Source organism: Miniopterus schreibersii, assembly GCF_964146895.1.
Source record: "Miniopterus schreibersii genome assembly, chromosome: 2".
Lineage (NCBI taxonomy): Eukaryota > Metazoa > Chordata > Mammalia > Chiroptera > Miniopteridae > Miniopterus > Miniopterus schreibersii.
Genome location: NC_138102.1, coordinates 166551817 through 166573907, shown reverse-complemented (window position 1 = coordinate 166573907; position 22091 = coordinate 166551817). Strand labels below are relative to the sequence as shown.

General features: G+C 36.2%; 1 protein-coding gene across 1 annotated transcript; it reads right to left on the bottom strand.

Annotated features, from left to right (window-relative positions):
* Window positions 1-3492: 3492 nt before the first annotated feature.
* On the bottom strand, window positions 3493-11595 carry LOC308552607 (C-type lectin domain family 2 member F-like; the record flags this gene model as incomplete). The annotated part of the gene is made up of 5 exons (XM_081127822.1): window positions 11508-11595; window positions 9861-9914; window positions 7688-7831; window positions 6030-6196; window positions 3493-3498 (listed from the first exon to the last, which is right to left on the bottom strand). Exons 1-5 carry the CDS (start codon window positions 11554-11556, stop codon window positions 3493-3495), a joined length of 420 nt encoding a protein of 139 aa, XP_080983948.1. The 5' UTR covers window positions 11557-11595.
* Between the last annotated feature and the right edge of the window lie 10496 nt (window positions 11596-22091).

Here is a 22091-nt window from a genome sequence, read left to right as displayed (position 1 = left end):
AATTGAACCCAGGACCCTTCAGTCCCCAGGCCAACATTCTAGTCACTGAGCCAAACCGACTAAGGCACCACCACTCCATTTTGTAAAAAAATAAAGGTCAGTGTTAGGTTTATGTGCTCTGATAAATAAAATTTTCCTGATCTGCTGTTTGTTTGTTTGTTTTTTAACCTAGAAACTGCATTGAGACTTGGAGCAGAGACATGGCTACATTAATGTTTGTTAATTAAATATAAGTTTACCAATGGGAAACATACTTTAAAGCCTTAGGTCCACTAAGAGTAAAACTTAAATGATATGCCAGAATTTTAAAAAATATATTTATTTCAAATACATTTGTGTGAATAGAAGTAATTATAGTTTATAGGAAATGAAATAGAAGACCTTCAACTCACTTTAAAAAATTAAGCACAAGGAACACAGAACTATATTTATTTAGTATATGTACTATTAAGGTGAACATTTAATAATGTGGGAAGAAAAGTTATAATTGAAGGGGAAGGAAAAATAATGGAAGATTAAGAGAGCTGAGGATCTCTGATATTCAAAGTCAAGTTATCAATGTTGTTTGAAACTATTTTGACAAACACTTAAGCATTTAAATAATTAAATGTTAAAACATTTTATATCAGCCCTAGCCAGTTCAGCCCTAGCTAGTTTGGTTCAGTGGTTAGAGTATCGACTGGAAAACTGAAGTGTCCAGGGTTCGATTCCTGTCAAGGGCATGTATCTCAGTTGCAAGAACAGCCCTAGTCGGGGTGAAAGTGGGAGGCCACCAATCAATGTCTCTCTCACATTGATGTTCCTCTCTCTTTCTCCCTCTTCCTTCCACTCTCTCTGAAAAGCAATGGAAAAAATATCTCAGGTGAGGGGTAAAAAACAATAATAATAATAAAAAAAAAAAATAAAACATTTAAAAACAGTTTAAACAATTAGTCTTCCTTCATTTATCTTTATTTTTTATTTTTATTTGATGATTACTAATGAAATAATATTTTCCATTAAATTCTAAAAATTGAGTTTGCAAGTAAAGAAATGTTTACCTTTTAACTTCTGATATGAGAATTCTAAAAACTACTGTGAATTTAATTAGTCATGACTAAAAGTCCTAATAAAAATCAAACCTTGTCTTTTATTTCCATTATATATCTATATATGTGTATTTTTGAGAGATTAGATTGCCCGAATCATAACAACTACAGTTACTTTTAGATGACCCTGACCTTCAAATTAATGTTTTTAATTATATAGTGATCCTAGTTGTTGGGAAGGGAGCATATTAAATAAGGTAAATTAGGAGATTCTTAGTGGAAAAAGCGTCAGGAATAAATGGGACAATTATAATTTATGGCACATCAAAAGTTTTTATCTTTAAACTTTCGACTTCTTTTGGAATGAATGTGGATTTATGTGTTTATGTGCATGTTTGCAACTGGAAAAAATTATGGTTTCACTAGGTAAGGGTTTCAATAAGAATACATCCAACCTCCCACTTAGACTGCATTATAACTGAGTGCTACATCTGCCTCTTTTCCCCAGAAAGGAAAAACAGATTAGATTCCTTTGTTCCTGAAGTCTTTCATGTCATTCCCTGCTCCTGTTGGTCCTGGCCCATTTTTTAACCTTCTTTGAATAATTTTATACTATGTTAACTATTTTTCACCTTATCTGATGCATTACCTCTAATAACAACAACAAAAGATCTAACATTAGGTAGGTTAGAAGTGTGAAAATAGGAAATGAACAAGTTACATCTGCACACTTGCCACTCCCAACACATTTCTCTCTGACATCACGCTAACATGGTAGGGTGCACCTTATCGAATGATGCCCATTACAGACTTGGTTTGTTGATTTCCTGGCAACCAGCTCAGGAGGGTGAACATGTTTGAACAGCCTTGGCTAAGGAGTTTGAACTCTCCAAACTACTTTTCTTCTTTACTCTTTTGTGGGCTCCCTTTCTGCCATTATCATTATTTTACCACTGAATTTCTTTGTTAATTCAATAGTTTGATTATTTCGCAAAAGACAAAGACAAACAGCGTTTATTTTAATAGTTAAAATGCACATTGGATGATATGGCAACTCAAGGGTGGTAGGCCTGAGGTGCACGTTGGGTATTGCTTTGGACCAAACCAAAAGCAGAATTCCAAAAAGATAAAAGAATCAATCAATACACCTTTAATAGTAAATTGTTCATAAAAATTAAATTACTATTCTGGGAATATATGTCCATAGATACCATATATCAATTGATTTAACATTCCTATTTCCAAGTAAGCATCTGTTAAATCAAATGAAGTGTCTATATTTATTCTCCCAAAATAATAAGATTATATTCCTGAATACCTTTTTTCTTTATTTATACTCAATTGTTTTGAACACTTTGGCTTTCCTACTAATCACTGTAAAAATTAACATGTTACTTTCATACTTTATTTATACTTAATAGTATAATTTTTATACTTAAACCTAAGTGCATATATATTTTATATTTAAAAGTATAACAAAAATTTTATTCAAGTATAAAAAGACTGGTACAGCCACTATGAAAAACAGTATGGAATTTCCTCAAAAAATTAAAACTGGAACTGTCATTTGACCCAGTGATCCCACTTCTAGGAATATATCCTAAGAAATCCAAAACACCAATTACAAAGACTCTATGAACCTCTATGTTCATAGCAGCACAATTTACAATAGCTAATATCTAGAAACAGCCCAAGCGCCCATCAGGAGATTAGTGGATAAAAAAGCTGTGAGACATTTACACCATGGAATACTATGCAGCTGTAAAAAGAGATCGATCTCTTACTCTTTGTGGCAGCACGGAGGGGCCTGGAGAGTATTATGCTAAGTGAAATAAGCTAGGCAGAGAAAGACAAACATCACATTATCTCACTCATATGTGGAATCTTATGAACAAAATAAACTGAAGAACAAAATAGATCCAGAGACATGGAAGCATAGATGAGACTGATGAATGTCAGAGGGATGGAGGAGGGCGGGTGGGTGGAGGGGGAGAGAGTAACCAAAGAATTTATGTGCATATATGCACAAGCCAAGGACATGGACAATGGTGGGGAGAGGGCCTGGGGAGGGGGAAGGGACGGGGTGGAACGGGTCATTGGGGAGAAAAAGGGACATCTGTAACATTTTAAACAATAATAAAATTTAAATAAATAAATAAATATATTGAGGCATATACTTCTTGAATGCCAAGAATCTAGTAAATAAAAAAATAATTTAGAGATTCAGAGTGAAACAGCAATAAAAATTTCTAAACATGAATTTCTTTTATGTACTTTTACATTAATATAACATTTCTTTTAAGAGGAATAAAAGCTGTATTTTATGTAAAAGATCTTAGGTCTGTCTTAACTTCTTGTAGTACATGCGTCTGGTTTGCTGCAAATCCATTTTCTAACCAAATGGGTACTGGAACCGCTAATCCCATTTTTGTGTAAATAGGCACATTCTCCAATTCCAATCGCCTTAAACCTGAAACAAAACACAAAAGAAAAAAAAGGCTACAGAATGAGCGCATACTTTTTGGAAGAGTTAGAAAAAATAATTTCCTCTGCTGTGTGCTTTTACTCTAACCCCAACACCATATTTGAACATAAAGCAAACTGAATTCATATGCCTGCCTGGCCTAAAATGTAACCTATATGATGAAGTGCAGGATTTATTGTCAAATACATTTTAAATACGTGTTGCAAGATATTCTTATCATTCAATATCGTTGAACATCAATTTTTAAAATCTAAAATGGAGATAAGTATTTTCACCTCCCACAGTTGTTGTGAAGGTCAAAGGATCTGTATGAAGAGTTGTGTTTAGAATATTAAAGGTATTAAATAACTTGTATAATAATTTGTATTACCACATTTTCTCTGGGCTCATTTTATTCCACACCACAAGGAAAGCTTCCAGAATGGTGTGTATGGACTATAACTCATCTCCCCACGGTGGGAAAGGCTGAGTCCCAGCCTTAGGTGTGTAAATTATACACCCAGGTCTTACCAATCACTGTATGTGGTTCCATCTATCCACTTCCAGGTCTGTCCAGGTTTTTGGCTCAGTCCAATCCAATATTGAGAATGGTCAGAATATCTCTTTAGGAAATCCTTTGATAAAGAACATTTACAGGGTAAATAGCAAATGCCTCATTCTCTTGGATTATCTTTCATCTAAATCATTAAACTCTTTATAGAAAGAATCTTAGTGGTGACGTCCTTATCTGGTTCATGGGTTCGTTTACCGATTGTGTTACTTCTGTAACAACTTCTGTAGTAAATTGCATTGGGTAATTTCTCTCTCTTTTCTAAAAGAATTTTATATAAGAGAAAAACTATCTGTTCTGTGAAGACTTGGTCAAATTTGCCAGTAAGTCATTCTAGGCTTGGTGCCTTTTATAATGGGAGAATTTTGGTTAGCTGTAAAATGTACTGAATAGTTATTGGTTTATTCAGGTTTTATATATGTTCATAACTTATCTGATACATTGTATTTTCTGACATTACTAACACTAACCTAACTTTTTTGTTTTATTTGGTTGATAGTTGCTTGGCATATCTTTTTCTTTCACTTTGTCTCTAAATTTAGTGTGTATGTGTGTGTGTGTGTGCGCGCGCGTGCGCGTGCACACACAGGTGCACATATGTGTCTACATGCTTAGCTATGTCCGTGTAAGTAGCACTAAATGGACTTCGATAGATTTTTTGAAACCAATCTGATATATTTATCTTTTAAGAGATAAATTAAAAACATTTACGTTTTATCACAATTGCTGTTATATTTAAATTCATCCATTTTGTGTTCCTTATTTTTTCTTCTCTTTACCTTTTATTAATTCTTTTGAATTGATGCTTTTTTTTATTTAATTACAGAATGAGGTATTTATTTCTAATTTTTCTGCAGTAATACTAGGGAAAAAAATTTTATTCGGATCGATACTGTTTCTATGTCTTTTTTTGAACAGTTTAGTTTACTAGAACATTTTTTGACTTTTGCATGCTTACCATTTAATTTTTAAGAAATATATTGGTGTATACATACTCCAGTTTTAGGTTGTCTAAACAATTGCTTGAATAATTGTTTAGATATTTTTTATTTCTTCGAAGTTTTAAAATTTATTAGCATAAAATTATTTGTGATATTTTATGCTTTTAAAATCTCTGCTGTTTGCATTAGGGTGGGTATATCTTTTGTCCTTTCCTGTGATCAGTCCTGTCTATGCAGAGGAATAGTTTTGCCCTCGCACATCCTCGCTGATCATTTTGTTGTGCTCTCTTGTTCTATATTTTCCCTAATGCTTTTTAGTTAGTTATTTTCTTTGTTCTGTTTTTATACTGATTTTATACTTTCCCATTTTTCTCGCTTCATTTTCATGATTTATATTCTAATGAATGAAATTCATAATTTCATTTATATTTTTCATCCACCCTAATATACTCATTTTAAAATCTTTATAAAAATGTTCTTCAAAATTGATTTCACCTTGGGTCAATCCCTCTTCTGTCTTTTCTTCATAGAGTAAGTGTTCAATAACTGTTAAATATATCCTCATGCTCCTTAAGATCTTAACTTTTCCGTCTCTTACCACCTGACATTCTATTATTTCTGGTTTGGGGGTAGTTTGTACTGCATGCTTTTAAGTTCTTCATTTACCCACTCTGTGCCCTAAAGTTCCCAGATATTTTAAATTATGCTACTCATTTTATAATTCTTTCCAGTATTTTTGACAAATGGTTTGTTATGACTTTTTACTTACTATTTTTAAAATATAGTTCCACAAATGGCAACTATCATTTGGTATAAAATAGATAGGTGAACAAAACAGGTAGGTGAACAAAACAGGTAGGAGACTGATGTGAGCTGCTTGCTGTGGTCCAAGCTGATGTGGGAAATAGGGCCTCCTCTAGGCTGGGCACCAAGGCCTTTTCGGGACCATGCCCCCTTCCAGCACGCGCTCTTCACACCAGCTATCACCTCGGAAAGACAAGTGCAGTTCGAAAGTAGCGCCTTACCAGCTGCCTCGTGGTGCTGACCACAGCAAGAGTCGCCGCATGGGAAGCGCAGAAGTCCCGGCTTGCTGCCCAGGTTGTCGTATTTTCAGAAAAATAGAAGCACTTTCCTAAATAACCAATCCAGCCATCCAGGCATGATTTGTGTTCAGTGGGAGATTTGTGTTTTCCTACTAAAAAAAATGATTTAATAACATATTAAGGAGTGAAGGGGTGAAAAACCCTGAATTTAAAACAATTATCCGTGTGAGTGAAATCCCCCCGAACTGCTGTGGTTCTTCGGTCTGAAGGCCTTCGCGCATCACGCTTCCCACTGTTCCCTACATGAGAACAACCGCCAGCCTTTTCTATTCGTCTTCTTACCAGGTTGAAAGAAATTCTTGATGACTGCTACTCACATAGGAGCTATTGCTCACATTCAAGACTTGGTTCTCTTATCAAGTGATACGTACTCCTAGGTGATCACACTCATTCTCATAACATTATATAGATTTATATAAATATATATGTATACACACAGACACACATATATACTTGTGTGTGTACATATGCACATAGTATATGTACATATATACATTTATATACTTGTGTACATATATAATTATGTATATACATATATTTCCATATATTTTAAAGCCTAGTTCATAGAATTAGGTTGATTAATAATTTATATTCTGTATAAACTTATTTAGATAAGCACATGTGCACATACATGTATACTGTATATAGAATATATCTTTCAATGTATTACTTTCTACATGTATATATTAAGTGCACATTCATAATGCCTATATTCACATATAAATCATATACACACTTATATATGCACATCTATATCATATATACTTATGTATATATTTTCAAACATCTCATTAAAATCATTTTGAAGTATTTATAGAACATATGTCCATAGTTCACTATCATAAAGGGCAGATGTAGCTTGCTGCTTTGAGAGTCTAAAACGAATCTATATTTTGTGTAAAAAATGTGGTTAGTAGGATAGCAACAATTTCTTTCTTGCTCAATTCTTTATAACCCATATGTTTAGCTGTGAATTATGAATAGGATTTGAAAATCTGGCCCCTTTATTTTAAGCTGCATAACCAGAGAGAAAGATTATGTTTTGCATCTTTAACTCATTTTTTGTCCTTATAAACATAGACCTCAACTAGGAACAGCTTAGGGAAAAAAATACTACCATTTTCATAAAAACATATGGTTCAGGGCAAGGTAGTCCACAACCAGATAATCTTCCACAAACTGTTTGCTTTCAGTCCACAGTGAGGTAAGGACCGTGTGATACATCGTTAACTAAGTCACCAAATACACTGTTTAGTCCTTTTGATATTTCTTCAAAATGATACTTTCTTGATGAAGGAAGCAGTGTGGCAATTTACATTTTACCACAAGCTCCTTACCTTGTAAAGACTAAATAATATTGGTTTTGAAGGAAATTTCATACACATTGTTATTTTTATCCTCACAATATTTAATATAACTATTATCCTCATGTTTTAGAAGAGGGAATATATGCTTATTCTCTGTAAACAACGATGTCTGAAATAACCCTTAATCCAGAGCTAAAGAATGAAAGGCACACATATGATGAAATATTTTATAGGAGAGTTAACATCAGCACATTCGGAAAATGGAAAACTCACCTGCTAAAGTTGTGGTCAGTGTAATTGTTAGAATCACCAGAAAGAAGGTGATGATGGTGATGATTTTAGGGGTACAAAGTTGCTTTGCATTCCATCTTAGGTGTTCTTGTGACTGTACAGTAAGATTGGAAGAGGTATCATAGCCTATAGAAAAATAATCAGTTCTTCATTACTAATAAGTGAATTTAGAATATTGTAGGATTCAAGACCAATGTGTACAAACTAATCATATTTCTCTATATTATCAATTATCAATAGGAAATTTAAATATAACAGAACCATTTACAGTGGCATAAAAATATTAAATACTCATAGATAAATCTGATAAAAGACATGCAAACTTTGCACACTGAAGATTGTAAAACATTACTGCAAAGAATTGCAGACATAAATGGAGAGAGATAGTTTTCATAAGTCAGAAAACACAATATTGTTAAGATGTCAATTCTACTCAAATTAATTAATCTATAGGTTCATCACAATCCCAAACACCATTCTGAACATGCTATTTGTTTTTGTAGAAATTGACAAACTGTTTATAAAATTTATATGAAAATGCAAAGGAACTAGAATGGCCAGGACTGAGAACTAAGTTAGAGGACAAACATTAGCTGGTTTCAAGACTTATTACAAAGCTGCAGTTGTCCATACAGCATGGTATTTGTGTAAAATTTAATAGACAAGGATATAGACCCACACAATATTTTTGGCAAAGACACAAAAAAGATAGTCATTTTGATAAATGGTTCCAGAATAATTGGATATCCACATGCAAAAAGATTTTGATCCATGTCATATCCTATATTCAACAATTAATTCCAAATGGAACACAGAGTGAATGAATGTACTGCTTAAAACACTAAAACTATAAAACAAAGATTTCTTCAGTTTAATACAAAAAAGCATAATCCATAAAAAGTAATAATTGGACTTCCTAAAAACTAATAACATCTGCTTTCCAAAAGATAGTGTTAACAAAATGAAAAGACAAACCAGAGACTGGGAGAAAATATTTGTAAAGCAAATGTCTGATAAAGGACTTGTGTCCAGAATATATAAAGAACTGTCAATTCTTAATAATAAAACAAACAATACAATAAAAAAATCTGAGCAAAAGAGTTCAACAGACACTTCATGAAATAAGACATACAGATGGCAAATTGAACTTAAAAAGATACTCATCATCACTAGTCATAAAAAAAGTGAATTAAAACCAAATTTAGAAAGCACTACAAATCTATTAGAATGACTAAAATTATATGTCTGACCACATTGGGTGTTGGATAAAATATGAAAGAACTGAAAATCCCATCCATTGTTGGTAGAAATGTAAAATGGTATGAACATTTTGGGAAGCAGTGTAGATGTGTCTTAAAACAACTAAATATACCCCTACTGTGCGATTCATCCATTCTACTCATAGGTGTTTCCTCAAGAAAAACAAAAACCTATGTCATACAAAGGCTGGTACACAAGTTTTTACAACAGCTTTATTTGTAATAGCCTCAAACTGAAACAACCCAAATGTTCATTAATGGGTGAATTCGGAAATAGACTATGGTACATCTATAGGAGGGAATGCTAGTCAGAAAAATAAAAATAAAAAAAGAAATGCACTATTGATATCTACAAAACATGGATCAATATTAAAATAACTATGCTGAGTAGTAGAAACTGAACAAAAATGGGTACATATTGTATGATTCCATCTATGTAAAATTTCAGAAAACGCAAATCTATGAACCAGTGACACAAAGTTGACTTGCTAAAGTGGCAATAAAAAAAAGATTACAATGATATATGAGGAAACTTTCGGTGTTGATGTTTATTATCTTGAATCTATTTGTGGCTTCATGGATGTGTCATATGTGTAAAAATTTATAAATTGTACACTTTAAATATGTGCATTTTAATGTATGTCAGTTTTATCTAAATAAAGCTGTTAAAATAGCACAAAGATCAGTTATCTTTTATTCACACAGTGTGGACAGTTTATAAGATACCTTGGATAGATAGCTGAAAATAATTTGACACAGATAGAAGAGATGGAGAGCACAGGGACAGTAATTCTCCAGGACAATGAGGATTCAGCGTGGATGGCAGGGACTGACCAAATGTAAATCTGCTTACATCACAAAGCACATCTAGAGCCTGTGCTATGCGAGCTTCTTACCTGAAGACTGGGAATCTCCTGCACTTGTCAGGTTTATGCTGCCAGTCATGTCTCCTTTCGAGTAAAAAAATAACAGATTGGTCACAGTGAACAGCCTGGATTCAAGGTTCCTGCTTACTCCCTGGGTTTAGCTTCAATAATACAAAGGAAGACAATTTGAAATAAAATATAATTTTAAGACAACCTAAAATGAAAATACAATATCAATATAAGAAAATGTGTCAAAATTTCCTCAGAAATCTGACCATTCACGTAACTCCTTCCCTTTCGGCACTTTGCCATTCTAAAGTCGTTCTATCTCTGAATGTCAGAGGGATGGAGGGGGGCAGGTGGGTGGAGGGGGAGAGATTAACCAAAGAATTTATATGCGTATATGCACAACCCAAGGACACGGACAATGGTGTGGGGAGGGACTGGGGAGGGGATTGGGGGGGTGGCGGAATGGGTCAATGGGGAGAAAAAGGGACATCTGTAATATTTTGAACAAAAATTAAAAAAAAATTAAAAAAATAAATCGTTCTATCTCACAGCAGTTTGAGAAATCACTGGAGGTAGTTTAGAGTCTGAAATAATTCTTCTGACTATTGGATTTAGTGCAAAGAAAGTGACATTCAGTGGTTTATGAAGCCACCAGTTTGAGTCTTCACAGTGTCACCATGACCTACCAAAATATTTAATTAATTTTGACCACTATGGATCCCAGACACAGATTCAATTCTAAAAAATTTGAGCATGAAATGGCAATGTAGACTTCAGTGAAAGGAATATGAATTTGTTTTAATAATAGTAATAGGAAAAATAATACCTATTATTTATTGTGTTTTTACTCTATGGTAGGCCTATTCCTGAGCTCTTAATTTTTATTATTTAATTTAAATTCACAATATTATTAAATAGGAGCTTAATATTATCATTAATTTACAGATGAGGCAACTTCCTTAAAGTAACAGAAATGTTAAAAACTTTCTTAAAGTAACACAGCTGATATGTGGCAGAGCTTAGATGCTAACAGAATCTGTTCATTCAACACTCTGTTATACTCTACAGCTTCTCTCTACTCAGGACATTGCCATGAGTGTCCTTATGTGGTGAACTTCCACTTCCAGATGTGGAAAGCAGACCTCAAGTTAAACAACAACAAAAACGTGCTATTTGCATTATGCTAAGATGATTATAATTATTTAATATCATTTGATGGAGGTAGGGGTGAAATGCAGGCATGGCAGCCTATATTTCAAAATCACTGCCTTGGGAGACAAACAGAAACTAATGGATTGGCATGTTTTTAAAAGCCGAGCTATAAGGCCTAACATTCTCTCTAAGTTTGTATTTTGAGGTTTTTAATGCATGAATATTATTTCACATGTCCAAAACAATTATTTCAAGAGCCAAGCAGATTGTGCGTGTGTGTGTGTCTGTGTGTCTATGTGTGTATGTGAGAGAGAGGGAGAGAGACAAAGAGAGGGGGGAAAGGAGGGAGGGAGGTTGGGGAAACTTATGGATAGATTATTTTCTTTAAGCCTTTATCTCTAGTACAAATTATTCCAAACATTTATATGTTATTTTAAAATCACAAACTTTGCTACCAGTTAGCCATGGCCACATTAACACTAATTACAAACCATACCTAAACCCTGGCTCACTCACTGGTCTGCGCTGCGTTGGCTGAGGGTCGTCTGATTGAGGCTGGTAACATGTGGCTGTCTCAGGCTGCGAGTCTGGCTGTGCTTCTTCCTCTGAGATCTGGGTTGAAGAGGCAGCTTTTCCAGAGCTCTTTTCATAGAGATATCAAAAGTGTAAGACAGTAAGCCCAGCCACTCAGCATATTTCAAGTCACTGCCAACATCCCATTGGCTGAAGCTCAGCCCTGGCCAACTCAGTCAGGGGAAGTACATGCACTTCACTTCCAGTAAGAACAAACAATGCCACAATTTTCAGAGTGAGCTCCACAAGCACTTCTCCTGTTTCTCCTGTGTGTTATCACTCTTCTTTTCCCTTCACTTCTGGTTCTTTTCTATGCCCACTTCATGCTAGCCCTGTCAGGTTTTTCAAAAGAAAATGCTACAGAGTAGAACGACCTACCTTTGGAGGAATAAAGTTACATTACAATATGAAGTTAATACATGGAAGTAATCAGAGCCATGATCTTAGAGGTGAAAGACCCTGTTTCAACGACTGTATTTTATAAATGAGGAAAATAAATTAATCTTAAATGAGTTAATTATTCAGTGTTACTCAGTTGACTCAGTACAGAGTTCTGATCCTTCATTTGCTGATTTATTTTCTCTCCGTCTATGTCTAACTTTGCATATAAATTTGATTAATATTTAAAAGGCTCTTCTCAACTCATAAGACATTCAAATCAGAAACTGGGGACTCATATTATAATCAACTTGTTTGAATTTTTACCCCCAAATAAGATTGGTCACAATTATACATAAATATCTCTTCAGTTTGTATCTTTTTATCCCATCGCAATTTTACTTAATATTGTAATTCCTTATTACCTCTTAACCAGACATTTATGCTAGTTTCTTAGCAATTACTTTACCTCCAGTCCAGTCTCTACCTTCTCTTTCAATTCAACTTTCACATTATTGTCAGGATTGTTTCTAGAATACAAATCTATTTATAAGCTTCATTGCTTAATTTTTAAAAAATTCTGTTATCTCCAAATCAAAATTAAACTCCTTAGAATAAGCCTTGGCAATTCAAGTATCAAATTATATTATCCTGTTTATCTCTCTTCCTCTTTTCCATATTGAACTTTGCATTATTTTTCAAATATTCACATTCTTCCACTTTTCCATGCCTTAGTACCTGCTGTTACCTCTACTTGATGTACCCACCCCTCCCCTTGTCTACCCAGCTCAAGAGTTGCCTCCATTGAAAACAAATTTACAATCAAGCAAACAAACAACTGTCTGTCTTAAATCTTCTGGCAGAGTTAGTCACATTTCCTACTAATCTCATACTACCAATGTAGGCTCTGTACTATAGAACTTACCATTTTAAATTATATTTACTTCTCTATATCTGTCTTCATAAGGGGCTATAAGTTCCAAGATGGAAGGAAATCTATGTATTCATCTTTATATTGCCACATAGTGATTGATACAAAATAAAGTGCTAAACCCAGCATCTGATGAATTAATAAGTTAATGTTCTTGGTCCTTTTTATACATTGTTTGGTTCAGCCAAGTTGAACTCATCTACACTTTCTAAAAACAAATCTCTTTTAATTACAAAATGTCAATTTTTTCCTCTCTGTCCTGGTGGTCTCTGGTTTTATTTCCTGGCCACTTCTCCTAAACTCAGGCTAAATTATTAACGTTATTTTCCCAGCAGCCAAAAAAGCATGACTCTCCTTAAAAACAATTTTTATGACACTAACACTATTTTTTTTTTTTCTGTACTTGCCCTTAGTTTCTCACTCGGGTCTTCCATTAATCTATTGCTTGCTGATATCTCCCAAATTGTATCTCTTTTGGAACAGCTAGAAAATTATACCTTATTAAATAAGGTATAATTTAATAAGGTCAGAAACATCAATGTGAGAGAGAAACATCAATTGGCCTCCTCCCCAACTGAGGGTTGAACCCACAACTTAAACATGTGCCTCAACTGGGAATTGAAGCTGCCACCCTTTGGTGTGAGGACGATACTCCAACCAACTCAACCACACCAGCCATTGCCGTCTTGATAGGAATTGCATTGAATCTACAGGTTGCTTTGGGAAGTATGGTCATTTTAATTATGTCAATTCTTCCTATCCATGAACATGGTATATGCTTCCACTTATTTGTATCTTTAATTTCTTTCTTCAGACAAGTATAGATCTCTTACATTCTTGGTTAAATCTATTCCTAGGTTTTTGGTTTTTATAAACAACTGTGGATGAGATTGTTTTCTTAGTTTCCTTTCCTGATAGCTGATTATTAGTGTAAAAAAATGCAACTGATTTCTGGATATTTATTGTGTATCCTGCTACTTTACTGAATTCATTTATCAGTTCCAATAGTTTCCTTATAGAATCTTTAGGGTCCACTATATACAGTATCATTTCATATGCAAATTCTGATAGTTTTTCTTTCTCAGAAGCTGTTTCACTCAATATCTTAGTGCCCCACTCCCTAAATCAGGCACTAATATATATCTTGGAGGAACAAGATAGAGCTGTTTCCTTAAAATGTGTTCCTTATTTAGTGTTGTAGTTGCCTTTGCTACCCTTATTTCTATTTTTCCTGAAGGGAGAAGGTGCTTCTGCCACCTGTTCATGGATCACAATTTCTCACCTTCTCTGAAATAACAACTCTTCTAATCTAGACCTAGGGAAAGACCAGAACCCTTTCCTTTTGGAATAATTATGCCTATATCTTTTTTTAATTAACAGAAAAGTGAATGTCCTAGCTCTGGTGTAATTTATGTAGAAGGGAATGGTAAATAATATTAAAAATGGTTCAGAAGGTGATAGGCCTTGAATAAGACAGTTATGTCCACAAAGCACTCCTTTTCACTTCCTCTTTTCCAAAAGAAAAACATGGGTTTGAGGCTGAGAGTGTGGTATTTAACCCAAAACCTAAAAAATATTTGTCAGAGTTTTGGAATATATTTAGGATGAATGCCTCATGTTTGGAAATTATTTTTTTCCCAAATCTTTTAGCTAGTTTTTTTCTCTCTTTCTCAGTGGACATAGATTAAATTGTAATTTTTTGCTGTACAGTAATTTTCTGTACACAGTAGTTAAATCCATTTCTTAAGTTACTCTTGGGACTAAGTATCTTTTTTTCTCTCTTATTTTTCTCACAGGCACATGCTATCTAGTAACAGCTTTCAGTGTGTAAATTTTTCTTTTGGAAAAATCTCTCCCAAACCTAATATGGACCCATTGGGACTTAATGTGTGGTGCTTCCTTCCTGCCACATTTGACCAATTAGAGTTTTCCATCTTCCATAACACAAAAATTATCTCAGGAATAGATGGTGCCCTATAATACCATCTTAAATGTCTTACCTGATATTTAACATAATATCTCTCTCCCTCTGGGATTAGGAGATATAAAGAATCTCTATACTAGTCTATTTCTAGTCTCATGGAGAAAATAACCTACAAATGTAGCCCAGAATCACAAAATAAGAAAGTAAAAAGATAGAGAGAAATGCCCACACCTGAAAAAACCAGCTGAGTCTCCACATTGAGCCTGAAGCCAGAGCTGATTGAACAATATGTGTTCCCAGGTATTGTGTAATCAATCTTCATGAAAATCCTGTGTTTTATAGGTAGACCATATTTTATAACATGCGTTTTCCAGATCAGGAGTAAAAAGGTTAAACAACTCAGTTTCATACAGCTAAAACTAGGTTGTCTAATTGCAAAACTTAGGGTTTTTGTTTCTTTGTTTTCTCCATTGCGATTCTCTTCAACAGCGAAATTCCCTTTTGAATATTTTATATTTCCTTGGGGAAAATAGTGTCCAACTCAAAATCTACAGCTTCGTGACTTATGGGTTGGATTCAGCCTTTGTACTTTGTAAAAAATAATGTTTTAAAAAACATTTAAACTTTTGATGAAATTTGAAAATCAGAAGCTGTTACACAAAAATCTGGGTTTCCTAAAATGCTGGAAAATGTCATCACCAGGCTTGTAATCCTTCCTAGCAGCATTTTTTTTTTTTACAGGAGCCAAGGGCTGAAATGGAAGAGGGCAGGGGTCCTGAAACGCGCTTGCATTAGAAATACTTTAATTTTAAAACACACGTTTGCTTGGGTTCCACTTGGGACCAATTGCATCATAAACTCTGAATGGATACTCAGTCATAGTAAACGCTGTGTGCAACCACTGATACGGGATATGTGTTTTTCAGTTTGTTACAATCCTCACTACACCCTCTTCGCTCACATGACCTCCTGACCTTTGTAGAAGTTTGAGTTTGTCAACACTGTTTAATCATATTCTCAACTCAAACTCAAATGACAATTTGGACTTCTGTGTTCAACAATCTAAAGCTCATTTGTTTTAATTTTACCTGTACTCAGAAAATTGTTAATCCTTTAAATGTGGGATCCAAAATTGGAAATAATGAATAGTCTGGAAACGATGTAAACTTTTTTATTAGAGTTCTCTTCATGATAGGATCTGGGGAGAAGCGTTTTCCATTTTTTGTTTGTTTTTGTGGAGGATTGCATTTTACATTAAAAAGAAAAAAGCCTGCTGACAAAAGAAATGAAACTTAGTTATATTTTGTTTCCAGAACGTAGCCATTACATGGAAGGCTAAGGAGAATGCTTTTATTTTTGTGATCTCCCTCATTCACGTTACACTTTCCTCCTTCCATAAAATTCTTCCAGGACCCCAGCTCTGTACTGTATGGTCACTACATCCTTAGTTCTCCCCAAATGCATTTTGAAAATCAAGTTTATTTCATGTCGATGTCAGGAAAGCAAGTAATTGTGAAGATAAATAGTTTTATTCCACTTTATTTCAGAATACTGATTGGCTTGGCAGGGTGCAGTCCTCTGATGTTGATTCTGTAAAATGAGACCTCAGCTGTGAAACTTATATTCAGTCATTCTCTGAATTAAAGGCTGGATAATATTAAGCCAATGTGCAGATCTGAGGTGAGAACTTGCCCTCCTGAGGATTCCTCTGAGAAAGTGTGACTGTGCTATTGAACAAAAGGAGAAGCGGCCTCTCTTGGTGTTTCTCCTCCTGCCCCAGTGAGAACAGGGATTTTCCAGAGTGATAGGGGCAGTTTCTACTAAAACTTACCTTGAATGTTTATGAGTCAACTTGCAAAAAAGCCACACACTTAGGGAAATGTTTATTATTAGGAACAAAGAGAGCAAGACAGCTTAATATAGTGCCATACAGCAAAGTAAATTTGGGATTACTGAACATTGAGTTTGACTTGGAGACTTCTGGTAGCCAGAACAGAAAGGAAAACATCGTTATTTATATAGCTCTCGCTATTAAAATCATGACACATATCGGATCCTTAGGGGTAGTGAAATTTATTTTTCTAATATCCAAAAGTGTATTTCTTACATGAACTTTTCTGTGTCGAGATATATTAGACCACAGACAAACTTTGACTGACACACAGCCTCAGAAACACAGATGGTTCCTCCAGAGCTAAAATAATTGCTAATGATTGCTGTCATTAATATTTGTGGGCTAAAACACGTGTGATTCCCATGGTGAAGTTTATACAATGCTGGTCCAAGACAGACTGTATAGCAGGCTCAGCCAGGGTATTTGGTTTATGATTCTGGGTTTTTTGTCACACAGAGGTTTTAAATAGAAAACAGCAATGCTGATTTTTAATGTCTGCCCAAGTTCGCCACAGTATCTAAAACTCTTACCCTCTCTCAGCTAACTTTACTATCTGGCCCCAACGCACAATATGAATGAGTATCGAGCATGGATTCTGAAATCACATTGCCTGAGTTCAAATTTCAGCTCTGCCACTTACTAGATGTGAGACCTTGTAAAATTTACTCCAATTCTCCAGAAGAACAAGTTTCTTTATCTTTTAAAATGGGAATAGCAGTGTCTTGTCGTTTTTTGATAAGGTCCAAATATATTTATTATTTTTAAAGCACCTAGGACTATGCTCAACAAGTAGCAAGTGCTTATTTAAGGGCTGTTTTTGGTTTTTTTTTTCAGTATTTGAGTTTGGGACTGCACAGGATGAGTTGTTTAAAGCAATATGTGATTATTTTGCAAGGCTATTTTCTATTTGTTCAATTTACATCTGAGGTACTATTTACTTCTAACCACCCTGATGAAATGAATTTCTAATTTATATCTCTGTAACCAATTATTTTTCACAAAAGTACCCAATTTTTAGTGTCCACATTACTCTTGTAGTGCCTTCATTGTGTTTTTAATTTTTTATTTAGAGTGAGGAGATATGATTCTATGGTTAATGAAAACACTGATAAATAAGATGTGTTAAGACTAGTTACACATTTTCAATGCTTATCTTTTTTTCAAAATTTAAGGCTAATTTAACTTTAATTGGGCTGTATAAGAAACCAGAGGAATTATGAAGATGAACAATGATTTAACTAGGGACAAATGAGCTCTGTGTTTTTAAAACATCCATAATTTGGAAGTCCAGAATCACCTCTCTCTAAATCTTAGTATATTCTCAATTTGAATTTTGAAACTATTGTAAATTGGTGTTAAATTTACTAAGGGACTGATATATTTGCATGTCTTTTGGAGGGATTATACAATCAAATTATTACATAGAATTGATGAGAACTTCTGATTAGTACCAAACTTGATAAAAAAGTTTTTATAATCCAATTGAATAAAAAATTCCTTCAAAATCTTAAATTTTGTATTTATTATTTTTTTCCAATAGCTATTTGATAGTTAAGTTTCCTCAATAGTTTTCTGACATAAAAATTACATTACTACTAAGTGATTCTCACTTACAGGGTTCTGTAAAAGTCAGATTCCTTACCTACTTTCATTTATTTTCCTAATCATTCAGCAAATATATATTCAGTATTATTAATACCTGAGATTTAATTCATAATATTTTATTAAAGCACATCATATTCTAATGCTAATCTTTTAAAAATTTATCTTTATTGTTGAAAGTATCATAGGTGTCCCATATTTCCCCGCCAATTGACTCCCTCCACCGCCCCCCCGCCCCCTCCCCAGGCCTTCACCCCATTATTGTCTGTGTCCATGGGTTATGCACATATGCATATAACTTCTTTGGTTCATCTCTTCTCACCCTCCACCCCCCCCTTCCCTCTTTCCTCTGAAATATGATCATCTGTTACATGCAACAGTGTCTCTGGATCTATTTAGTTCGACCGATTCTTTTGTTCATTAGCTTCTTCTTAAAGAAGACCCTTCAACATTTCCTGTAGTGCTGGTCTGGTGGTGATGAACTCCTTTAGCTTTTACTTATCTGTGAAGCTCCTTATCTGACCTTCAATTCTAAATGATAGCTTTGCTGGGTAGAGCAATCTTGGTTGTAGTTCCATGTTTTTCATCACTTTAAATATTTCTAGGCACTTCCTTCTGGCCTGCAAATTTTCTATTGAGAAATCAGCAGACAGTCGTATGGGTGCTCCCTTGTAGGTAACTAACTGCCTTTCTCTTGCTACTTTTAAGATTCTCTGTCTTTAACCTTTGGCATTTTAATTATGATGTGTCTTGCTGTGAGCCTCTTTGGGTTCCTCTTGTTTGGGACTCTCTGTGCTTCCTGGACTTGTAAGTCTATTTCTTTCCCCAGGTAGGGGAAGTCTTCTGTCATTATTTTTTCAAATAGGTTTCGATTTCTTGCTCTCTTTCTTCCCCTTCTGGTACCCCAATAATAGGAATGTTGGGCCTCTTGAAGTTGTCCCAGAGGCTCCTTATACTATTTTCATATTTCTGGATTCTTTTTTCTTTTTGCTTTTCTGGTTGGGTGTTTTTTGTTTCCTCATGTTTCTAATTGCTGATTTGATTCTCAGTGTCCTGTACTCTACTGTTGATTCCCTGTAAATTATTCTTCATTTCAGTTTGTGTAGCCTTCATTTTTTATAGGTATTTTATTATGTCATCGATGGTATAACTTGTTTTCTTAATAGTTTTACTAATATTCTTGAGCATCCTTATAACCATAATTCTGAACTCTGTATGTGTTAGCTTGCTTGGTTCTATTTCATTTAGTTCCTTTTCTGGAGATTCCTTCTGTTCTTTTCTTTGTGACATGTTTCTTTGCCTCCACATTTTGGCTGCTTCCTGGTGTTTGTTTCTATGTATTAGGTAGAGCTGCTATATCTCCTGGAATTTTTAGAGTGACTTTGTGTAGTAGGTGTCCTATAGGGTCCAGTGACTCAGCCTCCCCAGTCACCTGAGCTGGGCTTTCTAGGTTCTCCCCTGTGTGGGCTGTGTGCACTGTCCTGTTGTAGTTGAGCTTTGGTTGCTATTGGTGTCACTGGGAGGAATTGAACCCCAGCCCAATTGGCTGTGAGGACCAGCTGCAACTATAGCCAAAGAGCTGCTGTGCTGCAGACACTCCTATGGAACATAATTTACTTCAGTGGAGCTTTGGTATTCACCAAGTGTGCCCCTTGAGTGTGTCATTCGTGGATGTAGTAGGGTTATAATCCAGTGTGGTCGAGTCTCACCACCAGGTGCACTGTCTCTGGGGCCTCCGGGGAGGTGCAAAGTCAGCCTGTGCCAGTGCCTTGCCCAGGGCCACCCAATATGAGCTACACAGCAAACCGTAGCTGGCTGCTACTTGTGCTGGGCTTGGCGGTGCCCAGGAGAGGCCAAGCTATGAGCCAATGCAGGCTGCCACCAGTGCCAGGCCTGGGTCCACTTAGCAAGCCCTATGGGGCAGCTGCTGCTTGTTTGAGAGATTTTAGGAAAGTCCGAAGCATGAGGCTTGAGAGGCCACTTGCACAGAAAAGCCCCTGGAAATGGCCAGGATGAGCCTGCAGGTGGGGAGGGGCGGGGCCTCCGGGAATCAGGGGGTGGGGCCAAAGGTGTGAGTCAGGTGCTGGCGATTCAAATATGGCGCCCGTCTGCCAGCTGTGAGCGGGGAGGACTCGCCAAAGGAGCAATGGCCTCTGCCAGCCCTTCTGCCTGGGAGGAAGCTGCCCCTCCAGCTCTCACCCGGATTTCAGGCAGGTTAGTTCCTCCCCAAGTGGCCCAGGTTCCCTTCCAGCTGCTGCCCGGCGCTGGGCTCAGAGGGAGCGTCCGAGTGAGTCCGTGCACCGGCCCCTTGAGAGAAGCTGCTGGGGCTCCTGCAGCCTCCGTGACCCTCAGGGACAGTCCCCGCTGGTTTCACAGCCTGGAGTTGTGGGGACGTCTCTTCCGGGCCCCCGAGCCCTGGGCTGGGGGCCTGCTGTGGGGCTGGGACCCTTCCCTCCTCCCTTCTCTGGGAAAACTCTGCTGCCAAGATTCCCTCCCAGATTTACCTCTCGGCACCGGGTGTGGGCCTGCGGCCAGGTCTCCGTGATTCAGCCCCAATCCACGCACGTCTCCGCCCGTCCTACTGGCCTCTGTGCTTCTTCAGCTCCCTGGTTGTGGGGCTCCTGTTCAGCTGGATTTCAAGAGGCTCTGAGTGATGGTGGTTCTGTATTTTAGTTGTGATTTTGATGTGGTTTCGGGAGGCGGCGGGTGCAGCTGTTACCTGCGGCACCATCTTGTTTCCTCTTCTAATGCTAATCTTAAGACCTCTATCTGACAGACCCAAGAATCAGTTTAGTCCATAAAATCAAATCAGTTTTCCTCTTAGAAGCATTTGAGAGAAACGATTTTATGAGTAGAAAACATATAATTAATAAATCAGTAAACTAATTATTATTTAAAATGGAGAGACAGGTGTTTCAGTTTTACCTCTTTTTATATGAGGAAAGACTTAGTAATGAGCAACATGTCTAAAACTAGATGAGTAGTAACATAAAGTGTTATCATCACTCAGATTAATATACCCCTAAAATGTCAAATGCTGACATCGTATCGCAACATGGAGCAGGCCTGGGAAACAAGGAGGGTGTGTAATGCTTTGGGGCGCCCTGCCTGGGGCCGCCCTGCCTGAGCTTTGCCGTGAATCCTCGTGCCTTTGGTCTTCCCAGTTTGGGTACATGTTTGGTTTCCCCAGTGTCAGTGCCAGCTTGCCTGAGGACCTTAAAACCTCATTCTTTCCCCAGCCCAGCCCAGTTCCTAGTATTGGCACACACACCTCCTTCCTGTTATTTCTAGAAGTCACCAGACACACCAATGTGTGACTAAGCTCTAAGGGCAAAGTTAACTCATAATTTTATGCTCTATACCATGTATCAGTTCGCCTTTGCTGTTGTCAGCGTTTTTAAAACAGATAAAAGTTAAATTTTCTCTCACTTCCTAAGCTTCTTATATGGTATCCACTCATTACGCTTTTTCTTTTTCCTTCCTCATCAGGAAGCTATAGTGAGTAAAGTCAGCTATTGATGTTAATAGTTGGCTCTCAGTATCTCAGAAGACCCTAGAGAAAACAGAAAGTTACCTACTGATGCTTTCCCCAAAACACCTTTGTTTAATGCCTCCATCTGCTGGTGAGAGTCTGCATGACTTGTTTTTGTTATCAGACACAACGTGCTAGGGACAAGCTTGGCAAGTCTATAGAAATATCTAGAAAATTTCCACTGGCAGGTGTGGGAGACAACTAATTGATGTATCTCTCGCATCCATCTCTCTCTCTCTCTTTTTCTCTGCCCCCCCCTTCCCTTC